Raw genomic sequence first — 19,913 nt, 5'->3', positions numbered from 1 at the left:
TCCTGAGAGATTAATTATTATAAAATATACAGTATTTATATAAAAAAATATAAAATGATCACTGTCAGGACTCCATTCTACCACACATACAGTACAGTACTGTAATAATAATTAATCACTCAGGACCTTCCTGGTCTCGGCATCTCAGCTGCTCACTGGATAAACTTACAGAAAGTATTTCGACCTGTAAAGCAGGAGTCTAGTTAATGTATAATGATATTTTCTGAGCCTTCGGGCAATTGAGGTCTTTATTTTAAGCAATGCGGATACTGGTACAGCGTGGCACAACCTGAATGGGCACAACTCCATGGGTTTCTGTTTACCTTGTGACCAAACAATCACTGACTTCATGGCTCCAATCTTAATCCTTTTAAACAACCTTTCAAGTCCAATTAATACTGTGTGTGTCTGACTCAGACCCGACATAATCCCGAAAAACGGGCCCAGAAGAGTGACCAGACACATGTCAGGTCCCATCGGGTTCAGGTCGGGCAGTGTAGATATCCCAGAGGGTTGTGGGGCTGTAGGAGATTACAGAGATAGGGAGGGGTGAGACCATGGTGGCATTTGAAAACAAGGATGGGAATTTTAAAATCAATTTATTACTAAACTGATAGCCAAAATGAGTAAGCAAACACAGGGGTGTTGGTGAACAGGACGTGGTGTGAGTTCAGACGTGGGGAGCAAGGTTTCGGATGCCCTCAAATTTATGAGGGAAGAATGTGGGAGACTGGTCGGAAGAACATTGGAATAGTCAAGTCTAGAGGTAACAAAGTCCTGGATGAGGGTTTCAGCAGCCGAAGAGCCGAGGAAGGGGTGAAGTCCTTAAAATAGTGACACAGCGTCTTTTCCGTCCACCTGAGAGGGCAGGCAGGGCCTTGGTTTAATGTCTCATCCACAAGATAGCACCTACGACAGTGCAGCACTCCCTCACTGGAGCGGCAGCCTAGATTGTGCATTTAAGTCTCTGGTGACGTTCTGACGAGGAGGCAAGAATGCTACCACGCTGAAAAAGGACAGAATGGTTTCTGCTAGGATTGGAACTGAGCGAGGGATGAGGGGAGTTGTGCGGTGGTGGCGGTGCAATTTTAAATTTGGATAATGCTGCAAAATGGGTGATCATGTCATATCTGAGTTATGTGAAGAAAAGAAAATTCAGTAAAAGCCACTGCTCGAGAGCAGGAACGAGGGCGAAACGAGAACATTTGGTCAAGCCAAAAGCAAGTAGAAACCCAAGGTCATGAGATGTGCTGCAAAATGAAGGAGGCCATTTATATTGGGTCAACGGCCTGAAACATATCTGCAGTTTCTCAATCACAAGGTCCAACTCTCTGTCAAATACAAGAACAATATGACACAGCTCCGAAATATTCTGCCAGAAGAAATATTTTTGAGGGATGGAATTTCCAATGGGTGGGAGAGGATGTGGTTGTGGGTGGGTTCTCCCCATCTCCTGCCATAACGTGGAGAGGGATAGGGAAATTATTTCTGCAGGAATCCCGCTGGTTATCCCATCCATATTGAGAATGAAGATTCGAACATCGTCTGTGGGATTTCCAAACGACAGAAAGTTAAAAAAAAAAAACTGGAAACGCAGGTTCTGCAAGGGGAAAAGAAAAGACTTGTCGAGAGCGCTGGAAGGTTTCCCACCTGTCGTTTTTCAGTTAGTGACAGGGCCTCAGTGTGACAGTGGACTTGTTGCCAAGTCAACCGTGCCTCCTTTTGGTGAAAAGGATTTTCCTTCTGGGGGTCGGGAACCCGACGTCGGGAGAACGTTGGGGTGCCAACCCTGCACCGTGTTAAGGTAGCCACCAGATCCGTTTTATTCATTGCCTTTGTAAAAGATTCACTATTAATGAGAGAATAGAATGTCTTACATGATCAGCCTGATTGAGCTTGTAAGCATTGCCAGGAATTTTCACAGTTTTGCGTGGAGACACGCTGAGGTCAGCTGGAGCACAGCTTAAATGGAGACTGAAGAAACTTCCTCGACTTTGCTGCAACCCATTTCTTCGGTTGAAATCTCATAAGAGCAATACGTACTGCATCAATTTGATATTGTTTTACCCGCTAACTATCAGTACCACAGCGTCTCAGAGTGGCACACATCCGCTCGCACCTCTCCCTTCACCCCGATCCCGTTCCAAATCCTCAACATCAAGTAAAGGCCACATGTCAGGTGTGTGAGGGAATATAGACCAATCGACAGGATGGGTGCAGGAACTATACAACTCAAGAAGCTCGATCTCATACGGGACAGAGCAGTTCCCTTCATCAGTGCCCATGTCCCTGAGCTCAGTGTCCTTCCCTCTGCAGCTGACACACAATGGTTCCTGAAAATACAGTTTATCGGATGCACTGCAGCAAGCCATCAAGTTTAATTCGACAGGACCTTCCTCACCTGTAACCTCTCCCACCGAGAAACACAGGGACAAAATGTCATTGGAACATCATCATTTGTAAGTCACATACCATTCTTGCTTAGACATATGTCACAATTTGTTCATGGTCGCTGTATCTGTATCCTGGGATTCCCTTCCTGGCATCATCGCTGCTGCACCATCAGAAGGAGAGCAGCAGGTAAAATTGAAGGCTGGCCATCACATCCTCAGGGCTGCAAGGAATTGGCCAAACATGAAGTCTTGCCAGCAGAAGAAAACAAATCAATTACCACACGAAAAAATGAATTTCATAGAAATTGCAACACGAAAGCAGGTCGTTGGGGCAGATCAACCCATGTCTGTATTTGTCATCTACATAAGCAATAGTTTTAATCATATCTGGTCGCACTGCTCCAATATTACTTTATTCATTGGTCTTTAAACATCATATCAAACCCGTTAAAGTTGTCACAGTCTCTGCTTCAATCAATAACTCCAAAAATCCAAGTCACAGCTTCACAATTCTAGGTATCACAAAGTTTCTTCTGTTCTCTGTCCTAAATCTCTTTCATTTACTCTCAAGATCTATCTATTCTGCTCCAGGCTTTCATTACTGCAACTATCTCTATTAATTCAGCCTGAAATCTCTTCTCTTCTGATTGAGAACGAACTCATTTTTCATATTTGGATTTATTCATGTCCGACATCATGCTAGTGAGTTTACTACGCTGTGTCCTCACTATTACATCCAAATTGGCCAACAGTGTTGAGTCCAAAAGAGCACAAAATACTGCGGGTTTGGTCTCACAAAAGTCTGGGAGAGATTCACCACTAAATCTCTATATTTATATTCCATAACACCTGCCATCAAACACAATATCCCATTGTATTTCATGGTGATCTGACTCTTGAGGTGCTGTTTTAGATAGAATCCTGATTGATAAGGGAGTCAGCGTTACATCAGGTAGACAGGAAATTTGAGGCCATAACCAGATCTGCCATGATCTTATCAAATGGCGGAGCAGGCTCGAAGGAATGACAGGCCTCCTCCTGCTCCAAATTCGGATGTCAGTGTGTTGAAAGATCTTTATTATTTGAACCTGTCAAGGTGCTCTGCTATGTCACATCATCCTCCAATTCGGCATTCCAAGTGCGTGGACATTAATAACCGGATAAACAACCGTAACCAGAGATTCTGAAGGGGATGATTCTGCCTCCTCAACTTATTCAAATTCTTAGTGGAATTTATAAATCAAGTGGACTCTTCCAAACTGTGGGTTGTGTTGCCCTTAGAACTTTAAAAGACATTGTGCAAAGTTGCAAAGAAAATGCCAGGCAATTAATTGAAGTTTGATATCACTTACTTTATTCAACAATTATTTAAATAATTTAACAATGAGATAATACGGATATTTCACCATATTCCTGATCTCCGCTCTGAATCTCCTCTGTGTCAGTGCATAAATACAAGTGTTTGTACAGGAGCTGGTGCACATCAACAGAAATGTGATTCTAATTGCCAAATAAAGTGAGTTTGAACCTTGGAAATCGAGTGTCTGTGTGACACCGACACAAATGTGTATTACGGTAATAGGGGCCGACAACACAATAAAAGTGCCCGAGATAGCAAAGAGTAGAATGATGGATGTTCTTCTGTTCTTCATCTCGGGATCACTGCCGGTTTTTCCATTGTTGTTGCTCTTCAGGGCTTTGCGAGCTCTACTGGCTAATAAGATGTGCCTGACGGTGAGAGAGTTCAACAGCAGCAGCAAAGGAATTGGAAGTAATGTACTTGAGAGATTGGTAATCCATTGGTGAACCTTCCATGCGGGTGAAGTAAAATATCCTGTGATGGTGCGGCAGCCCCACTGTATATTGTTGAGAATATAATCGGGCTCATAGCGGAAAGGCATGGGAATATTGATCAAAATGTTGAGCACACACATGGCCGTTACAACCATGGTGGCTGTCCTTTCGGTGCAATATCTTGATTTCAATTTCTGGCAACAAATTGCGACAAAACGGTCAAAGGTGAACGACATTGTGAACCAGATAGAGAGCTGAATGCTAAACCCTTGCATGAAGACAGTAAAACGACACGTGGATGTGTAGTTCAGCAATGAATCTGGAAAATGATACTTGATGATTTGGCTCACAATAACATTAAAGATAAGGACCATGAGGTCTCCCACGGCCATGGCCATCATATAATGAGTGATTCCTTTGGAAAGACCGCATTTCCTTTGGAAAAGAACCAGAAATGACAGCAGGTTTGCTAGGAGAAATGCAAAAACAGGAAATTTAACAGAAAAATTCAACAGAGATGTACACTGACAGCAAGTTGGAAATCTGGTGTTAAGCATCATAAGGCTGGGAGTTGTGGGGTGGAGGAACCGGGGGTAATTTTAGCCATGTGTGACCGGGTCAAATAGCGGTATCTAATTGGCCATCCATTTTTTTTCCATGGAAGTCATTGGAAGAGAGTAACAGGCTGAATGTACAAGGGGCGGTGAATTCAGTATTACCCATTGCACAATATAGCTAATAGTTAACCTGGATTGGAATAAATTGTCACATAGCAGCTGCTGCATACTTCCCCATCTTCTTGCCAGACATTTTTTCCCTGCGGTAACTTCAAGATATTCTAATATGAAAACATTAATGGGAGCCATTTGGAAGTAACTTGCTGGGCCGGATGCTGACGGATTCTATGGGATGCTCGTTCCGTCCAATGTTGTTCACAGTGACTTCAATAGAGAAGAAAATCGGGCGACAGGTAAAATCAGAGTTTCATCCAATGCAATCAGTTTTTTACGGTTCGATGAGGTTAAAACGTATAAACATTCCTTGCCTATTACTGATTAATGCTGTTTTATCTCACTTTCAATGCAAATAGAAACCTTGGGAACATTTTTAACTTTCATTGCCGTGCAAAAAAAAACAAAAGCAATTGATATCAAATGGGCCCCGTATTTTACAGCCCTTCCGTCTTTCTTGCACATTGATGTTAATACAAAGTGAAAATTACCCCATACGTGAATAGTTTGAGATTTAATTCAACATTTAGCAGTATGACGATTGTATCCAGCTGAACCAGTACTGCATTTTTATTAAAATTAAATCAGTTACTTTTTAACGTCTCATAAAAAGATGATTTTAAGAATGAGGAAAGGAAATATAAAATAATGGATAAACAATTCTAAAGAAGGTGCAGGAGCAGAGGGTTCTGGCGGGGATGTGGGGGACGGGTGTATGAGCACAAATCGTTGAAGGTGACAGGTCAGGTTGAGAAATTGGTAAATAAGGATTACGGATCCTGGGCTTTATAGATCGCAGCATAGGGTAGAAAAGCAAGGAAGTTAATGTCGGGCCATTATAAAACACTGGCTCGGCCTCAGCTGGAGTATTCTATACAATTCTGGGCACCACACTTTAGGAAGGACGTGAAAGCATTGAAGAGCGTGCAGAAAATATTTACAAAATGGTTCTGGGGATGAGGGACTTCATTTACTGATCTGTTGGGACTATTCTGCTTAAAGAAGAGATAATTGAGAGGAGATTTGATAGAGGTATTCAAAATCATGAGGGGGACAGGACAGAATAGATAGAGAGAAACTGTTGCCATTGGCGGGAGGGTCGAGAATCAGAGGACACCGATTTAAAGTGTTTGGTGAAAGAATCAAAGGGGAGGAAAAGTTATCTTATGCAGTGAATGGTTCGGATCTGGCATCCACTGCCTGAGAGTGTGGTGAAGGCAGATTGAATTGTGGCTTTCAAAAGGGAATAGAATATTTATCTGAAGTGAGAAATGCTGGGCTCAGGGGGAAAGACTAGGGAATGGGACGAGCTGTGCTGCACTCCCTGAGAACTGGCATGGACACGACGTGATGAATGGTTTCCTTCTGTGCTGTAACCATTCTATGATTCGACAATATAGCATCACTTCATCAATATTGCACCGAAATGGCAGCTTACAGTATGAACTCAACTCACTGAAATGGGAGGGAAACGCAAGATTATCCGACTCAAAGCAGAGATTGCGACCGACAGAGCCACAGCTCAGTCCAAATGACACAGGGTCCATTTTCACTTTGTTATGCGGAGGGATTGACTGCCCGCCCAGTGGTACAGAACAGGACTGAGCCATTAACATAAACATCAAAGGGGACCAAAATCGGACGAGCTCATCAATGGGCGAGCATTCTATTGATCGTCCTTTCCACCTGGCCAATGCAAATTACCGCCACAAAGACAACAACGACAATAACAAAAACACACAGGGAAAATAATAATGCAGTTTAGCAATGGTGCACTAAATTTTTCAGGATAGTTTCGAATTACTTACCAGGAATGCCAATAACTGCGAGAATAGGATACAACATTTCTATCGGAAGTGCCTGTCGTCCCATTTTCTTCGAAAACCAGGAGCGGTAGATGCGAGGCAATGCACTGAAACAACCTCATTTGTACACGAGCCAATCGTCCAGTGAGAGAGTGAGGTCACAGAACCGGTGTCATTAGCTAGATGCTTTCAAACAAACAAGTTACTACATCTCTTCATAAACCAGCAATTAACGTGAACTCCCCGATCCCCAGAGAGTTAAAAACAGTGTGCAATCTCAGACTGAAAAAATCCTCGCCTCTGAGACTCTTGCTCCGTTGCTGCATTTTGATCACAGCAGCTCAGCGTTAATGGGACATTGTGTTTAGGTTGAACCGAGAAGTGAATATAGACCGACAAGTTTCACTGTCTTAATGTTGTCGAACTCTAGCTTTTCGTCAATGCATCAGACGTTCAAACCCTGGTTCATGCCTTTGACGCCAGCAGAGCTAAGTGGGGTAATTTTGACTTTGTTGGAAATAAAAATCAGGAGAGCTTCTTCCCGAGTGGTGCAGTCCGTACCACAGGTTTGACACAATGGTCTAACGTCAAAGCTACGCCGATTATTACTGTCCAGGTTCCGATTAGCCACCCTCCCTGATCTTCAGCCTATTCTCTCTTTCTATCCCTTTGACCTGCTCCATGCCTAACATCCCAACTGTCCTCCCTCTTCAATTACGACATCTTCAGCAAAGACTCGATCCCCTCTTGCTGTCAAACCTGGAGCCACAGACACCCGCTCTGTGGAATTGCTGCTCTAAACCGCTCCACCTTACTATCCCTCAACTCCTTCAAGACAGTCCCTGACACTCACCTTTTTGACCAATCCTATTCTCAGAATTACTCTTGGTTCAATAACTATTAGTATTTGATTCGGCCTCTCTGAAGTGCTTTGGGATGGTTTTCTGCATTAAACATGCCATGCAAGTACACGGGGGTGGATATTGACAAAGCAGGTGGCATTGCATTGGTGGCTTGTTACACGCCCCTACCGATATTCAATCTACTTGACTTCAATAGCACTGAATAGCGGCATCTGGAAGAAAAGGCAGCAAAAGTGGTTCTGCCTGGTTTGTGCCCCGCAGGTCGTTGTTGATGTCTGTATTGTAAGAAGCAGTTTAATTGTAGCGCAGGCTGTCTTTGATGCATTACTAAAAAGGAATAATATAAATCAGCAGGAATACAAGGTGGATCTGCTATTTCCCTAAAGCAGTCTATGTATCGACAGGATAACAGTTCGCCTTTGGCATGAAAGCAATGTGGGTGGCATGGAATCGACTGCCCTTTATGCGCCCCTTCCAATACTCAGTTCCGTTGACTTCAATTGTCTCACTCCATTCTCGACATTAAGGTGTTAAAACCGTTCTGAATGATCCATTCACACGCCCACCCCACCCCTCACAAACACACACGCCTCCCCCTCTCGCGCCCCCCACCCCCACACCCCGCCCACCAATAGCTGGAGCTGGATTTTTCCATGCTCTCTGTCATTGTGTGTCGAATCGCAGGCAGGCTGCCCAAAGCACTGAAATAGCCCTGGTAAATAGGAATCAGTTTTTGAATGTTGACTGTGTCCTCGAAATCTTCAGCTGTGCTCTTTAAGATGTTAGCTCTTCCTACAGAAAGCCCCTTACTAACCATCCAATCCCGCTACCCATTTTCCATTCTCTGGTGCTCCTTGAGTCGAACAGTCCATAACCATCTTGCATACCAACTAAAGTACTGGCAATGCAAGTCTCTGAGCTGATGCTTGCGGAAGTAAGCGTGGGTGCTTCTGCATGATCACAAGTGCAACCCATTTCCCACACCTCAGGTTCTGGGCACATTCCATTGCCCTGAAATAGAACAGAAGGTCAAGAATTAGTATTTAGGACTGAGGTCAAGCAAAGACTGATGAGCGTCAGCTGAAAGCAGCTGAATTTTGCGATGCATTGTGTGTCAGTGTGAGATTTCGTTCAGAACAGGCACACTGTTAATTAGACAAGAAACCTGCAGGATGTGTCCTCCAGCCTCAACACTCATCTTTATTTGCAAGACCTCTTCCTCGATTAGTGAGTGATCAGGCCTTAATGGGCGCTGTCACTCCTCGTGAAGGAGGTGATTCGGCCCATCAAGCCCGTGCCTACTCTCTGCAAGAGCAATTTATCTAGTCCCACATCCGGTCCTTTCCCCGTCTACTCGCATTTCTTTTCCCTTCAAGTATTTCTCCTATTTCCTGTTGAAAGACACGATTGAATTTGATAGGCGGTGTAGGTCAATAAAGATTGCACAAGACTTTGAGAGCCTGAGGGAAGTAATTCTGATGGAAGATTTGAAACATATTATTTGTTCAGGAATAAGTTTCCAAATGAAGCAACATGGGGGAGGTCGCGGCAGAGTGTTAATGTCATTAAACTAGTATTCCAGAGCACAAACTAAAGATCTGGGGACATGGGATCGAATCCCACCATAGGTGAAGGTGAAGTTTGAATTTTCTTCACAATTCTGTAATTAAAAAGCTAGTTTAATGGTGACCATGAAATCTTTGTCAGTTGTTATAAAAACCCATCTGTTTAACTAATGTCCTTTTCGGAAGGAAATCTGCCATCCTTACGTGGTCTGACCTCCATCTGACTCCAGACCCAAAAAAGCATTTTGAAATGGCCTCGCAAGCCACTCAGTTCAAAGGCATTTAGGGATGGGCAATAAATGCTGGCCTAGCCAGCAACGCCCACATCCCACAAACAAATTTTAAAAAATGAAGTTTGTAAAATAAAGGAAGCCGCAGTAGTAGCACATGATTATGAATTGATTCACAAAGCAGTTGTCACAGGCCTCAATTTGGAAACTTTCAGAGTAATTGGAAAGAAAAGACTTTTGATAATGAAAGGAAATCTGCTTTTATTGAGATAGGTGGCAAAGGAAAAGATATAGGTTGTGGATCCCAACCATTTGACATGTGTGGCATGTCTTACAATAGTGAACCACATCCTGATGCAGCTTTGCTAGTAACAATATGTCATTACCCTAACCTGAGTTTTTGGAAAACACAAATGACCTGTGACTGGGATTTCATTGGCAATTCTCTAAATTACACTATGATAGCAAGGAGGGACAACCATTTGATGGATTACAGTCCAATCCTCATCAGCGGAGAGGTCTCCACTTCCTCTTCTTTCTTGACGTAATAACACTAATAAAACTTTTCAGTCTGTGGCTCAAAACAGGTCGCCTGAGACAAGCTCCTAAAATCAGGATCTGCCTGTTGTATCCCAAAATCACGGGAGATCTGCTAAACAATTCCCCATTGTTAACCTTGGAGCCTTTAACACCAATGTCCTCATCCAAATCCCTGAAAAATATTTCAGCCAACCAAACATCAGAATTGTCCTCGAAAACATCTGAATCCATCTCATCTTGTTTAACCTTATGAGCCTGGGACCTTGTCACAACACATTCTGGAAATATTCCAGGAAATTCATCCTGCAAAACCGATTTCCAGAAGAAATTCCATCTTACCACGGGTCACATTTCATATCAGGTACTGGTCTTCAGTACTATTGCCGGAACGTTGTCAAGGTCCATTGCCTTTGCAGCATCCAGTGTCTTCAGTTGTTTCTTGGTATCACATTGATATTCTTGACGTACACCAGTCTGTTAAGGCAGTTGTATGTTCCTCCTGCAGAATGTGGGAGGTAAGGGTCGCCAAGAGTGTCCCTGCTGACTGCATCTGCGGGAAGTGCACCCAACTCCAGCTCCTCGTGAACCGCGTTAGGGAACTGGAGCTGGAGCAACTTCGGATCATTCGGGAGGCGGAGGGGGTTATTGAGAGGAGTTATGGGGAGGTAGTCACACTTCAGGTAAAAGAAGTAGGTAGATGGGTTACCGTCAGGGGAAGGAGAGGGAACCAGCAGGCAGTGCAGGGATCCCCTGTGGCCGTTTCTCTCAACAACAGGTATACCGTTTTGGATACTGTTTCGGGGGACGACTTACCAGGGGTAAGCAATGGGGTACAGGTATCTGGCACAGAGTCTGTCCCTGTTGCTCAGAAGGGAAAGGGGAAGAGGAGCAGAGCATTAGTCATTGGGGACTCCATAGTTAGGGGAACAGATAGGAGGTTCTGTGGGAACGAGAGAGACTCACGGTTGGTATGTTGCCTCCCAGGTGCCAGGGTTCGTGATGTCTCGGATCGTGTTTTTGGGATCCTTAAGGGGGAGGGGGACCAGCCCCAAGTCGTGGTCCACATAGGCACCAACGACATAGGTAGGAAGAGAGATGGGGATTTAAGACAGAAATTCAGGGTGCTAGGGTGGAAGCTTAGAGCGAGAACAAACAGAGTTGTTATCTCCGGGTTGTTGCCCGTGCCACGTGATAGTGAAGCGAGGAATAGGGAGAGAGAGGAGTTGAACACGTGGCTGCAGGGATGGTGCAGGAGGGAGGGTTTTGATTTCCTGGATAACTGGGGCTCTTTCTGGGGTAGGTGGGACCTCTACAAACAGGATGGTCTTCACCTGAACCAGAGGGGTACCAATATCCTGGGGAGGAGATTTGCTAGTGCTCTTCGGGGGGGTTTAAACTAATTCAGCAGGGGGATGGGAACCTAAATTGTAGTTCCAGTGTACAGGATGTTGAGAGTAGTGAGGTCAGGGATAAGGTTACAAGGACGCAAGAGGGCACTGGCAAGCAAGAACCTGGTTTAAAGTGTGTCTACTTCAACGCCAGGAGCATCCGGAATAAGGTGGGTGAGCTTGCAGCATGGGTTGGTACCTGGGATCTCGATGTAGTGGCCATTTCGGAGACATGGGTAGAGCAGGGGCAGGAATGGATGTTGCAGGTTCCGGGATTTAGATGTTTCAGTAAGAACAGAGAAGATGGTAAAAGAGGGGGAGGGGGGGGGGGGGGGGGGGTGGTGTGGCATTGTTAATCAAGGAGAGTATTACAGCGACAGAAAGGACGTTTGAGGACTCGTCTACTGAGGTAGTATGGGCCGAGGTTAGAAACAGGAGAGGTGAGGTCACCCTGTTGGGAGTCTTTTATAGACCTCCAAATACTTCCAGAGATGTAGAGGAAAGGATAGCGAAGGTGATTCTCGACAGGGGCGAGAGTAACAGGGTAGTTGTTATGGGGGACTTTAACTTTCCAAATATCGACTGGAAATACTATAGTTCGAGTACTTTAGATGGGTCAGTTTTTGTCCAGTGTGTGCAGGAGGGTTTTCTGACACAGTATGTAGACAGGCCAACCAGGGGCGATGCCACATTGGATTTGGTACTGGGTAATGAACCCGGCCAGGTGTTAGATTTAGATGTAGGTGAGCACTTTGGTGATAGTGATCACAATTCGGTTAGGTTTACCTTAGCGATGGGCAGGGATAGGTATATTCCGCAGGGCAAAAATTATAGCTGGGGGAAAGGAAATTATGATGCGATTAGGCAAGATTTAGGATGCGTAGGATGGGGAAGGAAACTGCAGGGGATGGGAACAATCGAAATGTGGAGCTTATTCAAAGAGCAGCTACTGCGTGTCCTTGATAAGTATATACCTGTGAGGCAGGGAGGAAGTTGTCGAGCGAGGGGGCCGTGGTTTACTAAAGAAGTTGAAGAGCTTGTCAAGAGGAAGAAGAAGGCTTATGTTAGGATGAGACGTGAAGGCTCAGTTAGGGCGCTTGAGAGTTACAAGCTAGCCAGGAAGGATCTAAAGGGAGAGCTAAGAAGAGCAAGGAGAGGACACGAGAAGTCATTGGCGGATAGGATCAGGGAAAACCCTAAGGCTTTCTATAGGTATATCAGGAATAAAAGAATGACTAGAGTTATATTCGGGCCAATCAAGGATAGTAGTGGGAAGTTGTGTGTGGAATCAGAGGAGCTAGGGGAAGTGTTAAATGAATATTTTGCGTCAGTATTTACAGTAGAGAAAGAAAATGTTGTCGAGGAGAATACTGAGATTCAGGCTACTAGGCTAGATGGGATTGAGGTTCACAAGGAGGAGGTGTTATCAATTTTGGAAAGTGTGAAAATAGATAGGTCCCCTGGGCCAGATGGGATTTATCCTAGGATTCTCTGGGAAGCTAGGGAGGAGATTGCAGAGCCTTTGTCCTTGATCTTTATGTCGTCATTGTCGACAGGAATAGTGCCGGAAGACTGGAGGATAGCAAATGTTGTCCCCTTGTTCAAGAAGGGGAGCAGAGACAGCCCTGGTAATTATAGACCTGTGAGCCTTACTTCGGTTGTGGGTAAAATGTTGGAAAAGGTTATAAGAGACAGGATGTTTAATCATCTTGAAAAGAATAAGTTCATTAGCGATAGTCAGCACGGTTTTGTGATGGGTAGGTCGTGCCTCACAAACCTTATTGAGTTTTTCGAGAAGGTGACCAAGCAGGTGGATGAGGGTAAAGCAGTGGATGTGGTGTATATGGATTTCAGTAAGGCGTTTGATAAGGTTCCCCACGGTAGGCTATTGCAGAAAATACAGAAGTATGGGGTTGAAGGTGATTTAGAGCTTTGGATCAGAAATTGGCTAGCTGAAAGAAGACAGAGGGTGGTGGTTGATGGCAAATGTTCATCCTGGAGTTTAGTTACTAGTGGTGTACCGCAAGGATCTGTTTTGGGGCCACTGCTGTTTGTCATTTTTATAAATGACCTGGAAGAGGGTGTAGAAGGGTGGGTTAGTAAATTTGCGGATGACACTAAGGTCGGTGGAGTTGTGGATAGTGCCGAAGGATGTTGTAGGGTACAGAGGGACATAGATAGGCTGCAGAGCTGGGCTGAGAGATGGCAAATGGAGTTTAATGCGGAAAAGTGCGTGGTGATTCACTTTGGAAGGAGTAACAGGAATGCAGAGTACTGGGCTAATGGGAAGATTCTTGGTAGTGTAGATGAACAGAGAGATCTTGGTGTCCAGGTGCATAAATCCCTGAAGGTTGCTACCCAGGTTAATAGGGCTGTTAAGAAGGCATATGGTGTGTTAGCTTTTATTAGTAGGGGGATCGAGTTTCGGAGCCACGATGTCATGCTGCAGCTGTACAAAACTCTGGTGAGGCCGCACCTGGAGTATTGCGTGCAGTTCTGGTCACCGCATTATAGGAAGGATGTGGAAGCTATGGAAAGGGTGCAGAGGAGATTTACTAGGATGTTGCCTGGTATGGAGGGAAGGTCTTACAAGGAAAGGCTGAGGGACTTGAGGTTGTTTTCATTGGAGAGAAGGAGGAGGAGAGGTGACTTAATAGAGACATATAAGATAATCAGAGGGTTATATAGGGTGGATAGTGAGAGTCTTTTTCTTCGGATGGTGATGGCAAACACGAGGGGACATAGCTTTAAGTTGAGGGGTGATAGATATAGGACAGATGTCAGAGGTAGTTTCTTTACTCAGAGAGTAGTAGGGGCGTGGAACGCCCTGCCTGCAACAGTAGTAGACTCGCCAACTTTAAGGGCATTTAAGTGGTCATTGGATAGACATATGGATGAAAATGGAATAGTGTCGGTCAGATGGTTTCACAGGTCGGCGCAACATCGAGGGCCAAAGGGCCTGTACTGCGCTGTAATGTTCTAATTCTAATTCTGTGTGTTACTCTGTGTGTGTACACACTCCAGCCAGTGTGTTATTCTGTGTGTGTGTTTGTGTGTGACACACTCCAGCCAGTGTATTACTCTGTGTGCGTGACATACTCCAGCCAGTGTTTTATTCTGTGTGTGTGTGTGTGTGTAGTGTGCGTGTGTGTGTGATACACTCCAGCCAGTGTGTTATTCTGTGTGTGTGTGACACCCTCCAGCCAGTGTGTTATTCTGTGTGTGCGTGTGACACACTCCAACCAGTGTGTTACTCTGTGCCTGTGACACACACCAGCCAGCATGTTACTCTGTGTATGTGACATACTCCAGCCAGTGTGTTACTCTGTGGATATGACACACTGCAGCCAGCGTGTTACTCTGTGTATGTGACACACTCCAGCCAGTGTGTTACTCTGTGGATATGACACACTCCAGCCAGCGTGTTACTCTGTGTATGTGACACACTCCAGCCAGTGTGTTACTCTGTGCCTGTGACACACTCCAGCCAGCGTGTTACTCTGTGTTTGGAAACTTTCAAACTCTCAGCAGCACCAAACCTTCCCATCAGCAATGGCTCAGCATCTCCATCTACTGGTGTCCCAGTCTCACTGCAGTTACTATTCCGCCCCCCGCCCGCACCCGCCGCCCCGCCCCTCCCGCACCATCTCAAATCTGCTTGTCTGGGGGCGCGGCAAGTTCTGGAGCACAGGTCCTCAGTGCTATTGCCGTAATGTTGCCAGGGTCCATAGCCTTTGTTTGCGACAGGTGTAAAGATGGGTGAGGGTGGGTAAGATTTAAGGGGAAAAGCCTAGAAGTCTCTGAAAAAGACTGGCCTCGTTGATGAGCCTCCCTGATTGCACTGAAGGATTATTTATACCAATGCCATGCATAATGCTTCCCTGAATGACAGCAGGCTCCACCATGAAAAGTATTCCGCACCACATGATCGCATGTATCTCCCATGCCCGCAGCTGAAACTTTGATTTCCACTTGTAATCGGGTGGCAACAGGCAAAAAGCGAGGGAGCGGAAGTGCCGCCCAAATCCAATTCCACCGTCAGAAAATCCGCAAGATGGCTACATTCCCTGTGTGTGTGACCCACTCTAGCCGGTGTGTTACTCTGTGTGTGTGTGTGAAACACTCCAGCCAGTGTGTTTATCTGTGTATGTGACAAACTCCAGCCTGTGTGTTTCTGTGTGTGTGTGTGTGTGTGTGTGTGTGAGACTGACTCCAGCCTGTGTGTTACTTTGCATTTGTGACTCATTCCAACTTGTGTTACTCTGCGTGTATGTGACATACTCCAGCCTGTGTGTTACTCTGTGTATGTGACATACTCCAGCCTGTGTGTTACTCTGTGTATGTGACAAACTCCAGCCTGTGTGTTACTCTGTGTGTGCGAGTGAGACTGACTCCAGCCTGTGTGTTACTTTGCATTTGTGACTCATTCCAACCTGCGTGTTACTCTGTGTGACACACTGCAGCCTGTGTGTTACTTTGTGTATGTGACACAATCCAGCCTCTGTGCCACTCTGTGAGAGAGAGAGACTGGCTCCAGTCTGTGGTGTTACTTTGCATTTGTGACTCATTCCAGCCTGTGTGTTCCTCTGTGTGAATGTGACACACTCCAGCCTGTGTGTTACTCTTTGCTGTGACACAATGCAGCCTGTGTGTTACTATGTGTGTATGTGATACCTCCAGCCTGTGTGCTAATCTGTGTGAATGTGACACACTGCAGCCAGTGTGTTACTCTGTGTGTATGTGACACACTGCAGCCTGTCTGTTACTCTTTGCTGTGACACAATGCAGCCTGTGTGTTACTATGCGTGTATGTCATACCTCCAGCCTGTGTGCTAATCTGTGTGAATGTGACACACTGCAGCCTGTGTGTTACTCTGTGTGTATGTGACACACTTCAGCCTGTGTGCTTTGTCATCTAAATGTATCAAAGGGTTAATCTTGAGAGAACATAAAGATTACTGCCCACCATGATGATGTAAGGGATTATGTGGGAGAGACTTGGGAACAGTTACAGCGTGGTTATTGAAGGAGACACACAGGCTGGTGTGAAGTGTATATCCTTACAATGCAATAATTATTAATGTTTAAACACGACAGTCTAAGAACCTCTCTGACGGTGGCAGCATGAAGAACCAAACATATAATATGGTGAACAGTGGAGGGATTCTACACCCAGAAGAAAAAGTTTGAAGTAACTAGCATCCTTCAGCCAGAAGAGAGAATTTAAAATAAGTATCTGAAAAGATAAAAAGAAACAACAGATCTTTGAAGGCTGAGAGAAGCTCCATGGAATGGAAGCATGGCTGCAAACAGGCAATTGGGTGAATCATTGTGCTGATGACTGAGAAATCCTGGTTTTAAAAAAAGACTTTGAAGAGTTTTTCCAAATTATTTTTTCCAAAGGCTCAGTGTGAGATTGAAAGAAAAAAGCAATGGGGTCAACCCATCCCTCACTCAGGCTGAATGCAAGGGTGGAGAGTGGAGAAAACCCTGAAAAGTACACGAACTGAAAAAAATGTACGGGAAAAGTCCGATACTGAAGAGAAAAAAAGGGCAGGGAAACCCCGAATACAGCAGAATCTCCATTAATGCAGCCAAGCCTGAAAAAATCATTAAAGCAGTCAAGCTTGAAGTATCTCGTGATCTTAAAAAGAAAAGGGGAAAACCCTGAAACTGTCTATGGAACAGCGCTGTTAATTCCAATAGATAGCTGCGTCAGCTGTCAATGGCACAGTGGCGCAGTGGTTAGCACTGCAGCCTCACAGCTCCAGCGACCCGGGTTCGATTCTGAGTACTGCCTGTGCAGAGTTTGCAAGTTCTCCCTGTGTCTGCGTGGGTTTCCGCCGGGTGTTCCGGTTTCCTCCCACCTCCAAAAGACTTGCAGGTTGATAGGTAAATTGGCCATTTTAAATTGCCCTTAGTGTAGGCAGGTGGTAGGAGAATGGTGTGGATGTGGTCGAAAATATGGGGGTAGTGTAGGGTTAGTATCAATGGGTGGTTGTTGATTGGAACAGACTCGGTGGGCCAAAGGGCCTGTTTCAGTGCTGTATCTCTAAATAAATAAAGATATAAGTGAGCTGCTTAAGCAAAGGGAAAACCCCTAGAAAGCCTATTTAAAACATCAGGAACTCTCTCAAAGACCTGCTACACTCCATCAAAGCAAGCTAGTGTGAGAAAAAGATTTTCTGAAAGGGGAACACGCTAAAAAGTCTATAAATTTTTTTAAAATGGATCAAAAATTGGGAGTTCCAGAGAGTTTCAAAAGTCACAAGGGATCCATAATGAATACATAATTGTATTTAATTGGTGCGGTAGCTGATGATATAATAGCAGCGTATTGAGAAAATCAACAAAATTTGAACAGGTCTTGAAAGCTTTTGTTGCCGACATCAATTATTGCAGCAATAACAGACCAATCATACGAGGTGAGGAAAGACCCCGGTACAGGAATCCTCCTGTAACAGTTCCGTTCCTTCACCAGACGGCTGAACAAGAGGTACCAGGAAAACAGGAACACAAGGGGGCAGAGCAAAAGATGTCCTTAAACATTGTGGTGCAAAAACGTCCCACAGGCATGGACAGTGTCCCGCCAATAGAGCAGAATGCCTTTATTACAGAAAAATAGGGCATCTCAGTAAGATTATGCTGAAATAAAATCGTGACCACACCAACCTCTAAAGGAAAAGTAGTTAAGAATAGAGAGATAAATGAAGTTACAGAAGCTCCTGCAGCAGACCAATTGAAATATTTTCTGGGTGAGATCAATGATCCGAAACGAGCATTTTGGTCAGCAGACACATTTCAAACTTGACACCGGAGCAAGCAATAGAAACTCAGTTGCATGGCCCAGGAGGTCTTGTACTTGAAGTAAAGGGGAAGTTACAAGCAACGCTTCAATATAATGGAAAGTAAATATTAGAAACACTGTACGTCCTAAGAAATCAGGAGTTCACAGTCTTAAGTAGAAGAACTTTTATTGATCTTCATATTATTGAGAAAGTTGAAGTAGATTAACGAGAATAATCCAGGAGTGAGGACAGAGGAAGAGCCCCCTACCCTGACCTGAGTTTTGCAGAGAGTCCAGATTTCGCTACAGAGCCCACACAATGCAATATTTCACAGCCCGCCGTGCTGCTCAAAGATTAGCAGAGAGAGAAACAGAAATGCAGTGAGTTTCACAGGAGTGCTACACGGACAAAGAACTGGGGAAGAAGCTGGGGAAGACAAGATCAAAGAGAACCTCTAATTTCGACCCAATTCTCAACTGGACCGTGGATTTGTTCTTCTTTGAAGGAAGAGCCTAGCTAATTATAGTTGATTACTTCTCAGGATGGATCGAAGTTAAGATGGACAACACAACAACAACTGAAGCAGTCATCAGAGTTTTACAAGAAGTTTCACAACACCTGGTATACCTGATCACATATTATCTGATAATGGACTGTAATTTGCAAACGATTACTTCACGCACTTTGCAGAATAATGTGGATTTGTTCACCTAATAAGCTCTCCTAAGTATCCACAATCAAATGGAGAAGCTGAGCGAGCAGTCAGAACCATTAAAATTATGTTGAGGAAAAAAAAGAGATTTCCATTTAGCACGACTGACATACAGAACTATTCCATTATTGTGCAGATTAGCGCCATCACAACTCTTAATGAAAACTTCAAAAGCAATTTCCAATTCTATGCAAGAAGTTACTTCCAGGATTGCAAGGCAAGGATTATCAGAAAATACTGGACATAGAAAAGTCATATTGAAACAAGCAGACCCATTATCATAACAGAAGGTTCCGTACCTGAAACCTACCAAAGTTGTCAGAAGGGCAAAAAGTATGGGTACGAAACCAAAAGAGAGACAGGGTAATTCTCCAGAAAGATGAGAATCAACAGTGATCTTCTCTACTATGGACTCAAGAAGATCCTAAATGGAGAAATAGAAGGAATCTTATTCCTTTACATCAAAGACGTTAGTTACACAGTTAGACGACTCAGATGATGAACCGAAAAATCAAAAAGTGCCAAATGCTACAAAACTCAACGAAGACCGTCCAAGTCAAGAAACAAGGGATCAGAGAAAGATTATCAATCTTTCACATCTGACGACCAACAAGATTAGGGAGAGTTGTGAAGCCTCCTGATAGGTTGAATCTATGAAGTCAGAGACTTGGGAGGAGATCGGATAGCGTGTAAATGAAAAAATGAATGTGTCTAAATATATCTTAGGCTAAAAACGTGGGGAAAATGTAGTATAAGGGTATCAAAGGGTTAATCTTGAGAGAACGTAAAGATTACTGCCCACCAGGATGAGTTAAGAAATCATGTGGGAGAGACTCAAGAACAGTTACAGCAATGCTTTTGAAGGAGACACACAGGCTAGTGTGGAGTGTATATAGTTATTATACAATAAAGATTAATGTTTAAAGACTGACCCCAGCCTATGTGTTACTCTGTTTGTGTGCCTGACCCTGCCTGTATGTTACTAAGTGTGTTTGAAAATTCCAACCTGCGTGTCATGTTGTGTGACACACTCCAGCCTTTGTGTTACTCTGTGTGTGTTTGACACACTCCAGCCTTTGTGTTACTCTGTGTGTGTGAGAGACT

General features: G+C 44.4%; 1 protein-coding gene across 1 annotated transcript; it reads right to left on the bottom strand.

Moving 5' to 3' along the window:
* Positions 1-3,757: 3,757 nt before the first annotated feature.
* On the bottom strand, positions 3,758-6,790 carry LOC137345967 (probable G-protein coupled receptor 139). The gene is made up of 2 exons (XM_068009227.1): positions 6,723-6,790; positions 3,758-4,622 (listed from the first exon to the last, which is right to left on the bottom strand). The coding sequence occupies exons 1-2, from the start codon at positions 6,788-6,790 to the stop codon at positions 3,758-3,760; spliced, it is 933 nt and encodes a 310-aa protein (XP_067865328.1).
* Positions 6,791-19,913: the final 13,123 nt, after the last annotated feature.

This window comes from Heterodontus francisci, chromosome 29, assembly GCF_036365525.1.
Source record: "Heterodontus francisci isolate sHetFra1 chromosome 29, sHetFra1.hap1, whole genome shotgun sequence".
Classification (NCBI taxonomy): Eukaryota; Metazoa; Chordata; class Chondrichthyes; order Heterodontiformes; family Heterodontidae; genus Heterodontus; species Heterodontus francisci.
Note: the sequence above shows the minus strand (reverse complement) of the source record. Positions and strands in the feature narration are given on the sequence as shown.

What these genes read in the sequence shown, in the direction of transcription:
- LOC137345967 (XM_068009227.1), bottom strand. Translation starts at nt 6,790, where the DNA reads ATGGGACGACAGGCACTTCCGATAGAAATGTTGTATCCTATTCTCGCA. An exon ending in GTTATTGGCATTCCTGGTAA is followed by an intron (nt 4,623 to 6,722) that starts GTAATTCGAAAC and finishes TCTTTTCCAAAG; the next exon opens with GAAATGCGGTCTTTCCAAAG.